Consider the following 15,549-nt stretch of genomic DNA (forward strand, 5'->3'; position numbering starts at 1 on the left):
AGATGAGAAATTTTAATTAAATTGAGCAATGTGATCCTCTACTTTTCTGTAAAACTGTATCTTTCTAAATTAATGCTTTCCCTTTGATCCCATCAAAATTCTGAAGTGACTCTAGCATAGTGTACCATGTTCAAAGGAAGGAGAAGAAAATTGTGTAAAAACCTATCCTATCAAAAGCTAGCTCTTGTTTACAGATTTCTATCAGGATATCTGACATTTTGATGCAGTCATTGAACATTGGATGTGCCTGTTTTGACATTGTTTAAGAACTAGAACAACTAACCCTCTATCTGCTGAAAATCAAGTGTGTCTGTTGTACATTTTACTTGTTAATAATGAAGTTTTTGCACTTTGTTGTCCAAACAGCAGGCTCACAATTACTTCATTCTACTTACTTTTAGGTCTTTGAAGGTTAGTCATTAGTCATGTCAAATTTTGATTATATGCAAAAGTATTTCTGAAAAGTATTCAGCTCACTATAACTAAGATCTGTATAATAAGTGGCTCTAAATATATTTTTTTATTTTTATTCATTTTTTTGAGAGAGAGAGAGAAAGAGAGAGAGAGAGAGACCGAGCATGAATGGGGGAGGGGCAGATAGAGAGAAGACACAAAATCTGAAGCAAGCTCCAGGCTCTGAGCTGATATCTCACAGAGGCTCAAACCCACGAAATGTGAGATTGGGACCTGAGCAGGAGTCGGATGCTTAACCAACTGGGCCACCCAGGCCCCCCTCTATTTTATATTCATAAAGACAATAGAAACAATAATGTATAATAATGTATGTAAATTGTAATGATTGGAAGTGGCCCTACAAATTTTCAATAATTCCTATCTACATTTTATGGACCTAAATTGTATGTACAGCAATATTTGAATACAGGAGATTTTTGGAAATGTCAAGATATGCCTTTTCCAAATGTCAAGAATCAATTTTTAACCTGTTTAAAATTTTAAACTATTTGGCACATATCTTGTTAGAGAAAATTTTTTTTAATGTATTATATACTCTCAAAGCACTAGTAGTGAAATATAACTATAATATCCTTGAAGTAAATTCAACTCAGAAAATTTCTAATTTAACAGATTTCATAAAGTAGGATAATAATTATCTTAAAAGATTTTTTGTACTGAATTTAACATTTTAAACTGAAGAAAAGTAGGGTAGACATTTTTTATCATTAACTGTAATTATTAGTGTTAAAAATCCCAATATAGGTAGAGAGGAGGTAAAACATTGAACTCTGAATGTGTAGACATAGGGGTTACCAGTCTGAAGAAAAGACTGTGGAGCAGGGGACAAAGAGCGAAGAAGGAAAGGATATGGTGAGAGAGTCAAGATGCTGAGCACCAAAATAAAAGAAATGTCTACAAAAATATTTTTATTTTAATAAATCTAACCTATTAGCAAAACTCATTTTATAAAATTCCCTTCACTCACTAGATGTTTTCCATTCAGACAACTGAGGTACTTTTGTTGTCTTTCTTGTGAGCATCTAGACTAAATTTTTTCATGGAAGTACTATTATTGCTAAATATACTAAATAAGATGACCCACATTTGTACATACTTCCTAATAAGAATAAGGTTCAAAATAGGGTTTCTGATCAACACAAATATATGAATATTTAAGGCACAAACATAAAACAGTTAAATGTCTACTTGTAACATTTACTTTCTTGATTTATACAGTTTGTATTACATGCAATATTACTTTACAAATATCGGTTGTTTCTCCAAACTCTTATTTCATGCAACGATATTATTCAAACTGAATCTTCACTGCATCTTCAACATCAGTGTCTTTGTCATCACCAGAAGCACTTTTTAAGTCATGTATCATAAATTAATCAGTACAACTACAATGCTTAGTGTGGTGCTTGGCACATGTTAAGTGCTTAATAAGTCTTAGCTATATGATTTTTAGTTAACTGAATACAATTTTCTAGGATATATCATCAACCTTTCCCAACTGTCTAAATTCTTTTGAGATACAGCAGTTTCTGATTCCATGTATGATGGAACTCCTCTCAGTAGGAAATTCATTTCAAGCCACATGTACTGTTCACATAAAATTAGGATAGCTTTTTAAATCTGTCATAAAATTCAGTAAACTCCATGACATAACCAACTCCCATATTACTATGCTGTAAATGTCCTCTACAAAAACTTCTTTACAATGATATCCAACAGTTGTAGTAGCAAAATCCTACCTTAGAATAAAAATTACTAAATTTACATTAAACTTTTCCTTGCTTTTTGTTTTTACTGATTCTGTCAGATGACTTCTATAAATATGTAAAACCACCAATGACACAGATCATTTAAAATTAATGTATCTTCCCCAAATAGTTGTGTTTTTTTTTCAACATATACTGACTGAAAGAACAACTAGTAATATGTGAGACTTTATGAACTACTGGAATATTTTTCTGAAAGACTATTTTAAAGAAAAAAATCTTGTCTTATATTTGGGCATATAATGAGAAAAATGGTATCAAATATATATGATGTACTCTTCTGCCAACTTATCTATGTACTGTATATTTAAAAAGTGATAACTATATTTTGAAGGCATTGGAAGAACATTAGCTAAAAAGACTGCATAATTTTTGTTAAATAAATAAAAATGTGGCATCAGTCTATTGTACAGAAGCTTAGGGTTTTCTTCATTGTAGGGTTATTGTGTGATACAAAATACAACATAGTAGATTAAAAATCAACTAAATTTACCTGGTATTCCTTTAGCCAGGACAATAGTCCTGAAAAGCTAAAACTGGCCCAGTTTCCTCCATAGTAGCTTCTTCTGTAACAATAAAAAAATAAGAGTAAAGAAAAGGGTATAAAAATCAAGTCATTGAATTCCATCAGCAAACCACCCTGAACCCTTCAAATCATTTCAATATTGCTACCTCAGAGTTCAAAACCTAATTAGGATGTTTGAAATACCAGGTTGAAATACAAGTGGGCCTCTCAGATCCCAAAGGTAACTTCTCATTGTATAAGGAATTAAAAAATCTCTTTGGCCTCCTTAGAGATTTCTCCACTGATCAAATGCCACTGATCAGGGATTGTGAACAGCTTAATATGGGCATTGAGCAGGGAACATGAACAAATTTGACTCCTTGGTTTTAAAAAATGGCTAGGGAGAAAAACCTTGGTAGATCTCAAGGAAAGCCAGTGGAAAAAACTGCTAAGTTTTCTATAAACAATTAAATGTCCACTGTCACCACCACTACCAAACCCATAACCCATGCCAACACACACACACACACACACACACACACACACACACACACACACACACACACAACTGGCTACTCTAGATCTAGTGGTCCTGTGTTATTCTCAGCTTTCAGGGCCAAAAATAAAAGTAGATCCTGGACACAGTTATTCACATCAAGACTTTTGTGATAAGTAAAGTAAGAACAGTATTCCCATTGATAACTGGGTGAACTATTAATTTTTCATTCCACAGTCCTATGAAGATCGTCATTCTGTTTTAGAGAACCCAGAAGTCTTCTAATTAAGATCAGGTAAACCTTGCAGACATTGGACGTTTGATTAACTTCCTTAAGTAGGAAGGAACCAATAGGAAGGAAGGTTACCAGTGTAGCAACCAGAAAGAACTCTTTAATTCTGAACTACATACTAGGCTTCCCAGTTCTTGAAAAACTCTTCATGTTTACTGATTCTTTGTATGATGAGACCCAAAGTACACTTAGTCCCACCTATAATATCCACTCTGGTTCTGGGGTGGGACACATTCTTGGTTTTGTTTTGTCTTTTATTTCAATTTTGCTTCTCTGTATCTTTCTCTAACAAAATAAAAATCTATAAAAGCTCTTTTTAATATGAAACAACAACTAAAACCTTTAATGCAATATCCAAAATTACTCATCCATAATGCTACTGGAGATTCCCTCAATATTCTAATGTATTTTCTCCTCAACTAAATGTTGACATAGGCCTTCAGAACAGTCAGACTTTAGGCTCAAGTATTTTACCACTAATCACTTTTTTGCTCTAACACAGAAAATGGTTAAATCAAACATCTGTGAAAGTGTATCTAGTAATACAGATCAGTACTTTACTTATAATCCGATAGTTCTCTCAGAGATAATGCAAATTCATACACCATTCAGAATCTCTAGTGGGCTTTGGGACACCTGGGTGGCTCAGTCAGTTAAGCATCCAACTTCTGCTCAGTTCATGATCTCATGGTCCCTGAGTTTAAGCCCCACGTCAGGCTGTGTGCTGACAGCTAGAAGCCTGGAGCCTGCCTCAGATTCTGTGTCTCCCTCTCTCTGTCCCTCCCCTACTCACACTCTGTATCTCTCAAAAATAAATAAACATTAAAAAAAAAAGAATCTTTAGTGGGCTTTAAAATTTAGATAGAATTTCAGCTATAGTAACAATTCTAGATGGCCACCCTTATTAATATATTGGAATCAGGAAACCTGGAAACTGTAATCCCTTGGGTCAGAGAGAACAGCAGAAGAAGGCGGGCAACAGCCAGTATAGAGAAGAGGGAAGAGTAAAGAGAGAGGGGGTATTAGAATTAGTGGTCTTTCAAAAAGAAATGTATACTCTCTTTCCCCTTGTCTGAGAATAATATACTTCCACCATCCCTTCCCATCCTCTAAATATAACATTCAACAAAACTAGAAAATATCCTGGGTGTTTAAAAAAAAAACACAACTGTCTTTATTTCTTGTTGAGATATTTAGATTTCTTTTAAGTCACCACAAGGTCATAAATAAGATGCTCCGGGACGCTACAGTGGCTCAGCTGGTTGAGTGTCTGACCCTTGATTTCGGCTCAGGTCATGATCTCATGGTTCATGAGATTGAGCCCCACATCCAGCTCTGCACTGACACTGTGGAGCCTGCTTGGGATTCTCTCCCTCCCTCTCTTTCTCTCTGCCCCTCCCTGGCTAAATAAATAAACAAACAAATGAACGAAAAAATAAACAAATAAATTAATTAAAAAAACATTTTTAAAAACTGAATGGGTTAGGCAAAAACTAGTTGAAAATATTCCTAAAACACATCTGACAAAGGACTGGTATCCAGGATATGTAAAGATTTCCTTCAACTTAATAATATGACAAATATTCAAATTTTAAAATGGGCAAAGGGTTTGAACAGACATTTCACAAAGGAAGACAGATGTGGCTCATGAGCTCATAAAAAGGTACTCAACATCATTAGTCATTAAACAAGTACACATTAGTCTATGGCCATACTACCCTGAATGTGCCCGATTTCATGTGATCTCAGAAGCTGAGCAGGGTCAGGCCAGGTTAGTACTTGGATGGGAGAGAAGTACACATTAAAATAAGCATTAAAAATGAACATAATGGGATACCACTACACATCCACCAGAACAGTTAAAATTAAAAAGGCTGACAATACCAGATATTGGTGTATTCACCAATGAGCCAGAATGCTCATACATTTTGGTGGGAATGTAAAATGGTACAAACACTGCAAAACTGCTTGGCTGTCTCTGAAAAAACTAAACATATATCTACACTATGACCCAGTAATTACATTCCTAAGTATTTACAAACCAGAAAAGTGTGTGTTCACAAAATACTTGTACAAGCTTTTTCATAGTAGCTTTATTACTCAAGAGCTCCAAACTGGTGGGAATTCAAATACCCACCAGTAGGAGAATGGATAAATAAGCTGAGGTGTATCTACAGGATTGATACTATTCATCAATGAAAATGAATAAGCTACTGGTAACAACACAGATGAATTTCAAAAGGTATGCTAACTGAAAAAAGCTTTTACCCAAAAAGAGTACATTCTTCATGATTCCAATGATAGGACATTCTAGAACACATTAATCTATAGTAAAAAATATCCCAAGAGAGATTGCCTTTCAGAGTGGGAGTAAGGGCAGGGCTTGACTTGGATAGGACATGAGAGAACTTTCTAGAGTAATGACATTATTTATCTCGATTAGGATGGTAGTTATTACACAAGTGTATGCATTTCCCATTATTAAATAGTACACGCAAGATCTGTGCATTTCATTGCATGTAATTTTATCCTGAAAAAAGAACCATAAATAAATACTGAACTCTAGTTAATAATATGCATGCTGATGTGTTCCAGAGTGAAGGTACTAGATTGTGTACAACATACAAAGAATAAGATGAAATAATAGAAAGAAAAATGAATACATGGGTGGTTATGTAATAAAGCAAATACAGCAAAAATTTAATGGCAGAATCTAGGTAGTAACAATATGCTCACGGTACAATGTTTCAACCTTTCCACATCTCAAAACTGTAATAAGTTATTAGAGCCTATTAAATCCTAAGAATCTTCTTTTCCATTGTGCATGATAATTATAACTCAGTATTGAATATTCAGTAACACCCATAGTGACATGATGCTAAACTACATCCCATAGTGGGAAATGCCTTCTGTAAGCAAGTACAAGACATTGACAAAAGACAGAGCTGCAGACATTCAGGCACATTCACCTACAAATTGTTTTAATTATTAAAAATACAGGAGTTGAAAAGGGAAGCAGCACAGATCAATCTCTAGGTCTCCCATATTCTATATTCATTGTTCCTATAATTCCATTTCCTTGTTAGTAATACCACCCCTTCCACAGACAGCATTTTTAATTTTCAAAATTATTTTCACAACTATTTTTTCATGGGTTTTTCCAACAATCTTGTGAGGCAGATAAGGTATCATTTTACAGATAAGGATACTAAGACTTGTCTATGTAGAAATTCAGTCACTAGCTTAGGGCTACACAGCTACCATTGGCAGAACTGTGATTAAAACTCATTTCTCCTAGGGGTGCCTGGGTGACTCAGTCAGTTAAGCCTCCAACTTTGGCTTAGGTCATGATCTCATAGTTAACGAGTTCGAGCCCCGCGTTGGGCTCTGTGGAGCCTGCTTCAGATTCTGCGTCTCCCTCTCTCTCTGCCCCTTCCCTGCTCGTGCTCTCTTTCTCTCTCTTTTTCTCTCTCTCTCTCAAAAAGAAATAAATATTACAAAAAAATTAAACAAACAAAAAAAAACAAAAACGAAACTCAGTTCTCCTAAAGCCTAATCCTATCCATTGCAACATAATCCCAAAATTCTAAAATGGGTAGCATTATTTACTCCACAGGATATTATAATGTACCTGTGGTTCAAGGAAGCCAAATACTTAGATATCAAATACCTGGGAAAAACATAGCATAATGTATAAACTTGTCAAATCACTAAATTGTATACCTGAAAGTAATGTAACATCGTGTGTCAATTATACTCAAAAAAAAAAAAAAAAATAGCACCTGGACCTGATTACTAAATTCACCTTTTCCAAAATGTACCCCATCAATAACATAATCTATTAACAGGTGTTCCAAGAAAATAAAATGATACAATGACAAAATAAAGTTGGAAAATGCTGGGTTCTAAAAAATTAAACTACCAAAAAAAAAAATGATTTAAGATAGAGCTTCTTGGCACTGTTAAATATGTTAATGTCTGTTCTCACCAAGAGGGAAAAAATTAGTTGACATGAGCTTTTTTTTTTTTTTTTGAAAAATCATTTAGAGGGATTAGGGTTCAACAAACATATTTTGAGAAATGCTGCCTTAATTCATGTTAAGGGAAAGGAGAAAAATAGAATAATATGTATTATGGAGCTTGTCATTTTCTAGTCACTATCACTTAATGTTCACAAGAATCCTGAGAGATTGGTGCTATAATTATCCCTATCGTAAAATTAGAAAAAAACAACCAAGAAGTTGAGTATCTTGTTTAACTCACTCAGCTAAGAAATGGCCTGGATTTAAGCCCAGGGCATAGCAGGCCCCAAAATCTATACTCTTTCCACTATAAATATTGTCTTCTATAATCTAAAAAATTAGAATATTTAAAATTATAAACATAAGCATATGATACAAATCCTGGGATCTGACTTACTGTAAGTAAAGGCAATGAGATCTGTTTACAGACATTACATGGAATTAAGTCTAATTTTTGCTTCTCTAATTCATCTGGATAACAAAAATGGGAAAATAATTTCATGACTACATCTACTCTAGTGCCAGAGCTGGAGGGACTATTCATTTCCAGGACCTAAAATACAACCAATTTTATTGCATTTCTCAACTTTAATGTGTGCAAATATCTTTCTGTATAAGATAAGAGTAGGAAAATAACAGTGTGTTATGTCTACTAGTATTGATTTGCCAGCTATAAAGACTACAAAATACAATGCATATTAAAAGAGAATTTATCCCATTTAAATTTGACTGTAATACTGTAAAAAATCATGACATGTTTCTACCTTCCTGGTTGACAAATAATAGAACAGACTAGAGAATATACTGAATTTACTCTCTACACAAATTCTCATTTACTAAAAGCTCCACATACCTGACACACAAGAAAACCAAGCTCCTTTCACCATATGTTCATTCCAAGATCAAGGAAGGTGGGCCTCCTCGGTAGTGTATGCAAATCTAATGTTAGAGAGGAAGACCAGGCCCTTATTTGGTTTTAAAAGTGTCTCATGAGGCTACATTAAGTTGCTCTGGCAGTCACATCAGTCTCCTAGAATGAAATACCAGGCTGAGTCCCCAGTAATTAGGGCTGGACGGAGACCTTCCTATGTTGAGAATTATTAGTCATTGACACTAGTCCACCCATTCAAATCCACTTGTAGACAACCAAAGCAGATAGATGAGTAGGTAAATGTAAAAAGGTTGCCCTCAATTCCTGTTTTCCTCTGTGATCTCATGTATTCCTACTGACTCAATTATCACTTCTCCGCTGATGACTTACAAATCGGTATCTGCAATCTGAACAGATTGGTGGTCTCCAGACTCACAGCTATTTTGGAGCTGAAAATACAGATGAGTCATCAGCTTATTGGACAAGTCCATTCATTAAATATCTCTGATTAACTTTAATCTCTACAAGTCAAAACATTTTATTATTGTTTACCCATCCCCAATTTGGTTTCACCTCTCAGTTTCCCCATTTCATTAAATACCAATACCATTCTTACAACTGCCTATGCTAAAAAATCTTGAATTCACTCATCATTCCTTCTTCACTGTGTCAATTCTAATTCATTTCTCAAAACCCTTCTATCTTTGCCATCCCTACCACTGCTGACTTATTTCAGACCCTATCTTTTATCTTATATATTCATTAGTAGCCTCAAAGTTTTCCTTGTTTTTAGTGTCTTCTCCTTCCAATCTAACCTCTACATTACAGCCATATGATCAGGTCTTGGCAGATTACATTTCAACACTCCCTGGCTTAAAGATGTTTAATGGTTCACTAATGCCTCTAAAGTCAAATCCAAAATCCTTAGCATCACTACAGGACCCTTCAAAACTTCCAACTTCACTCTCCACCCATATCTCTGGAAATAGCCCTTCTCTGCCACGCATCCAATACATCACCCCCAACCAAACACTCAGCATTGCCTGAGTGAGTCAAGTGCCTGCAAGTCTGTGTTTTTATTAACGCCACTCCCTATGCACAAAATGCTACAACATCACAAAACTAATGATGAAATTAGTCAAACCAGTCAGAACTACTCAAATCCAGTATCATCGTCTGTGAGGCTTGCAGGTCTATAGCCAGAAAAAAACAATCTCTGTGCTTCCATAGCTCTGCATATACTTCTATATAAGACCTCTGTTATACCGTCCTGTAATTAGAACTGCATGAATGTTTCCTCTGACTTCACTAGGAGCAATTTTAGAGCCAAGACATTAGTTTGGTCATCTTGGAACCCTTAATACATGGTAATAACTGTTAACTAAGAGAACTGACACAGTGCTATTAATCAAGGCTTTCAGATCAGACGAAGCTTGGTTCAAATCCCACTGTGTGTGTTACTAGCTGCATGACCTCAGCCAATAACCTTAACTTTAAAGCCTCAGTTTCTTTATCTGTAAAATAGGAATGAAAGCACTTAAGGCAGTGCCTAGCATACAGGTTTATATGTAATCCTCCTCCTCCTCTCCTTGCAAAGTGTGGATACAGGAAAACACATTGACAGGAGTCTCCAATGTCCTTTCACTGGCAATTACCAGAGTTTAGTGCCAGCGAGGCATAGCTAGGTTTACGGACAAATCTAAGAAGGAAGAGAGAAAAGAATGAGGACACAGCTGACAAGGACTGAGGACTGCTAATTCCCTCTCCACTACTTGAGACTAATCACAGATTCTAAAATTTAACCCTTCTTATGTCACGGAAAAGCTAATCAAACTGTTTTCATTAATGGGGAAAAAAGGAAATTATAGGACGAATCTGTGATTATTCTGCTTCTAGCTGTAAAGCTGATTGATATTCTTCAAACCACCAAGGAGGTAGGGATAGTTGTCATTTCAAAGTTAAAAACAAACAAACAAAAATGAGAATAGAAAATAGAAAACGATTTTTCTTATGTTTTCTTTTCAAAAGAGGGTAAATATTAAAGAAATTGCTCAAGTGGAGGAGGCTGAAGGGAGGGAGGGAGGGAGACAGGCAATGAAAAAATGTGTATGTACAATCAATTACCTTTGCATGTAGATTTCTAATTTGTGTGAAATGTATCCTAATCCAAACCCACTGAATAAAACAAGTTAAAATTAGTAATATCTAGAAAGGGGCTGGTTTATCAAAATTTCTGCAAATAACTGTCTCAATCAACCTAGCATCTTTTGGAACTCTATGGGAAAAAAATTCTCCCTATTTAAAAATTGTCATTTGCAAATTAAGCACCTGTTATTAGGATTTCAGTATCCTAGGGACACCTGGGTGGCTTAATCGGTTAAGCATCCAACTTCAGCTCAGGTCATGATCTCGCAGTTCATGAGTTCCAGCCCCGTGTTGGGCTCTGTGCTGACAGCTCGAAACCTGGAGCCTGCTTCAGATTCTGTGTCTCCCTCTCTCTCTGTCTCTCTCCCACTCACACTCTGTCTGTCTGTCTCTCTCTCTCAAAAATAAACATTTCTTTTTAATTTTTAAAAAAGGACATCAGTGACCTGAAGATAAATGGCATTTGTTTCAAACCCATAAAAATTTGTGAATTCATTCCAAGGATTTTTTCCTACACTTCCCTCCAAAATCAAGGCTGAACATATTCACAATGATTCCAAAGGAAAAGCCTTTTAGGAAACCTGCTGCATTTTATTGTCACACCTCACCAGCCACACTTCAACTGTTTACATGTATCCTACTGGACCCTTGCAGTGACTCTTGTGTGAACTAGCCACATTTTACAGTTGAGGAAAACAACTTAAATCACATACCTAATCAGTGACAGTCATGACTTGAATCAGGTCTCTTGACCATGAAGTCTAGTATTTGTGTCTGTTTTCCAACCCTACAGCTTCTCTTAGTAAAAGAGCACAGGCTTTGCTATCAAATGGACCTGGGTTTAAATCCTGGTTCTTCCCCTAACAGATATGTGACACTGGGCAAGTTATTTCAATTCTCTTAATTTGCTTCCTCATCTGCAAAAGAGGAAAAAATATACTAGTAAAACAGAAATGTAATAAGACATAACTTGGGATACCTGGGTGGCTCAGTCGGTTAAGCATCCAACTTCAGCTCAGGTCATGATCTCATGGTCTATGAGTTTGAGCCCTATGACAGGCTCTGTGCTGACAGCTCAGAGCCTGGAGACTGTTTCAGATTCTGTGTCTCCCTCTCTCCCTGCCCCTCCCCCATTCATGCTCTGCCTCTCTCTTTCTCTCTCTCTCAAAACTAAACAAACATTTTAAAAAAAGAATTAAATAACTTAGTATTTGCAAACTACTTAACACAGTACTAAGCAAACATTTCATAAATAATAGCTATTATATCATGTCATCTTTAATAACATAAAATATGTTGAACACTAGATTGGGTTAAGCAAATTCAAATTACTTTCACTCATAAATTAGTGCCGTGGATATCATGAAATCTCTTTAATGTTGGAGAATATTGAAAGGAGAAAACTAGGGCAACACTTGATTCTTTGATGTTTCATATACATTTTCTCACCCCTATAGGAGACCACTCTTTTCTTTATCTAAATAATAGAAGGTAGAGGATTTCTGCAAGGCAGTAACATGAGATCCTGAATTAATCTCTTCCCAAGGACACACCAAACCTACATATGGATCATTTCCCTCTGAAATATATGTGAAAACTAGATGAGGTGCTTCTCCACAATGAAGAATAAAAAAACCACACCCAGATGGTAGGAGAAGCAGAGACACAATCTTGCCAAAAACCCTACTCTGGTGCTAGGGCACACAATAGAGAGGAGTCTCACAAGTCCAGTGCTTCTCAATATGTACCTACTAGTATGCAATAACTGCATACTAATCAATAATTACTTTAAAGGCAAATGGACTAAATTCTCCTAACAAAAGATACAGAGCAGCTGAATGGATAAAAACATAAGACCATCTATATGCTGCCTACAAGAGAGTCACTTTACAAGGAAGGACACACAAAGACTGATAGTGAAGTGATAAAGTATATTCCATGCAAATGGAAACAAAAAGCTGCTATAGCTATACTTAAATCACACAAAATAGACTTTAAAACAAAAAACATAATAATAAAAGACAGAGGGATACTACATAATGATAAAAGTGTCAATCCAGCAAGAAGATATAACATTTGTAATTATATATGCACCCAACATAGAAGCACCAAAATATATAAAGCAAATATTAGCAACCAAAAGGAAAAAAAAGACAGCAACACAATAATGAGGGACTAACACCCCACATACATCAATGAATTCACAAAGAAAATCAATAAGGAAACACTGACCTTGACTGACATGTTAGACCAGGTGGACTTAGTTGACATATACAGAACATTCACTCCCAAACCAGCAGAATATGCATTCTTCACAACTGCATGTGGAACGTTCTCAAAAACAGTTCACATGTTAAGCCACAAAACAAGCCTCAATAAATTCAAGAAGACTGAAATTATATCAAACTTCTTTTCTGGCTACAGTGATATGAAACTAGAAATCAATTATAATAAGAAAACTGGGAAAAAATCATGAATGTGAGGAGATTAAACAACATACTACTGAACAAACAATGGGTCAATGAGGAAGTCAAAAATACATTCAGACATGGGATGCCTGGTTGGCGCAATTGGTGGAGCATGTGACTCTTGATCTCAGGGTTGTAGGTTTGAGCCCCACAATGGGTGCAAAGATTACTTAAAAAATAAAATCCTTAAAAAAGAATACATTGAGACAAATGAAAATGGAAATACAATGTAGCAAGATCTAGGAGATGCAGCAAAAGTGGTTTTAAGAAAAAAATTTACAGTGACACAGGCCAACCTCAAGGAAAAAGAAAAATTTCAAATTAACAATTTAATGTTGCAACTAAAGGAACTAGGAAAAAAAGAACAAAGCCCCAAAGCTGGTAGAAGGAAGGAAATAATAAAGATCAGAGCAGATATAAATGAAGTAGAGACTAAAAAAAGAGAAAAGATCAATGACACTAAGAGCAGGTTCTTTAAAAAGATATATAAAATTGACAAACTTTTATCAAGATTAAGGAAAAAAAGAGGGCTCAAATAAAATCAGGAATGAAAGAAGTTAAAACTAGATAACAGAAATAAAAAGGATAATAAGAAACTACTATTAAAAATTATATGCCACTACATAGATGAAACTACTATAAAAATTAACATATTGGATAACCTAGAAGAAATGGATAAATTCCTAGAAACTTAGTCTTCCAAAACTGAATCATAAAGAAATAGAAAATCTGAATACACCAATTACTAATAAAGAGACTGAATCAAAAAAAAAAAAAACTCCCAATAAACAAAAGCCCAAGACCAAATGACTTCACAGATAAATCATACCAACATTCAAAAAGGATTTAATACCTATCCTTCTCAAATTCTCTGAAAAACTTGAATAGGAGGAAAGCTTCCAAATTCATTTTAGAGGTTACACTTATGCTTACACCAAAACCAGTCAAGTATATTACAAAAGTAATATATATATTATATATATATATAATATATATATATCCCAATATTCCTGATGAACATAGATACAAAAATCCTCAACTAAATATCAGCAAACCAAATTCAACAATATGTTAAAAGGGTAATACACCATGATCAAGTGGGACTTATTCTAGAAATGGAACGATGGTTCAACTCCACAAATCAAAGTGATACACAGTATTAACAGTATGAACCATAAAAGTATGATCATCTCAATAGATGTAGAAAACTTATTTGATGAAATTCAATATCCATTTATGATTACAAAACTTCCAACACACTGGATATATACCGAATGTACCTCAAAACAACAAAGGCCTTATTTGACAAGTCCACAGTGAAAATCATACTCAAGAATGAAAACCTAAAAGCTTTTCCTTTAACATCAAGAACAAGACAGGGATGTTCACTATTGCATCTTTTATTCTACACAGTATTGAAGTCCTAGACAGAGGAATTAGGCAAGAAATATATGGCATATAAATTGGAAAGGAAGAAGGAAAACTGTCACTATTTACACATGACATGATATTATATAAAGAAAATCCTAAAGACTCCACAAAAGAACTTTTAATGCTAATAAAAGAAGTCAGTAAGGTGCAGAATACAAAATAAACAAAAATATGTTGCACTTTTATATACTAACAACAAACTATCAAAACAAAATCAAGAAAACAATCCCATTGACAATCACATCAAAAAAGAATACCTAGGAATAAATTAAACCAAGGAGGTGAAAAATCTGTACACAGAACACCAGAAGACATTGATTAAAGAAACTGAAGAAGACACAAAGATATTCTATGCTCATGAATTGGAAGAATTAACTCAAAGCCATCTACAAATTCAGTGAAATCTCTATCAAAATTCAAATGGCATGTTCACAGAACCAGAACAAACAATCCTAAAACTTGTATGGAACCACAAAAGACCCTGGATAGCTAAAGCAAGCTTGAGGGGAAAAAAAAAAAAAAAAAAGAAAAAAGCTGGAGGGATCACACTCCCCAATTTTGAACAATATGAAAAAGCTACTGTAATCAAAACAGTATCATATTGGCATAAAAACAGGCACACAATCAATGGAACAGAAGAGAAAGCCCAGAAATAAACCCATTCATACATGGTCAGTTCACTTACAATAAAGGAGGCAAGAATACACAATGGGGAAAGGACAGCCTTTTCAAAAAATGGTGCTGGGAAAACTGGACAGCCACATGAAAAATAATGACACCAGAACATTATCTTACACCATGCACAAAAATTAACTCAAAGTCGATTAAAGACTTGAATGTAAGACCATAAACAATAAACCTAGAAAAAAATGTAGATGGTAATTTCTTTGATTTCAGTCTTGGCAATATTTTTTTAGATCAGACTCCAAAGGTGTTGGCAACAAAAGCAAAAATAAACAGTTGCTCCTATGTGGCTCAGTCAGTCCAGCGTTTGACTTTGGCTCAGGTCTTGATCTCACCATCCTTGAGTTCGAGCCCTGCGTCAGGCTCTGTGCTGACAGCTCAGAGCCTGGAGTCTG

The 15,549-nt window shown here is 35.0% G+C and overlaps 1 protein-coding gene across 4 annotated transcripts in view; it reads right to left on the bottom strand.

Moving 5' to 3' along the window:
* The window catches only part of CHM (CHM Rab escort protein), a 240,702-nt gene that overhangs the window by 183,240 nt on the left and 41,913 nt on the right, over window positions 1-15,549 (bottom strand). For all 4 annotated transcript variants that reach the window (XM_058714187.1, XM_058714185.1, XM_058714186.1 and 1 more), the window contains exon 3: window positions 2,734-2,806. In XM_058714187.1, coding sequence (XP_058570170.1) covers window positions 2,734-2,806 — 73 coding nt within the window. The remainder of the gene's footprint in view (window positions 1-2,733; window positions 2,807-15,549) is intronic.

Source organism: Neofelis nebulosa, chromosome X (assembly GCF_028018385.1).
Source record: "Neofelis nebulosa isolate mNeoNeb1 chromosome X, mNeoNeb1.pri, whole genome shotgun sequence".
Taxonomy (NCBI): Eukaryota; Metazoa; Chordata; class Mammalia; order Carnivora; family Felidae; genus Neofelis; species Neofelis nebulosa.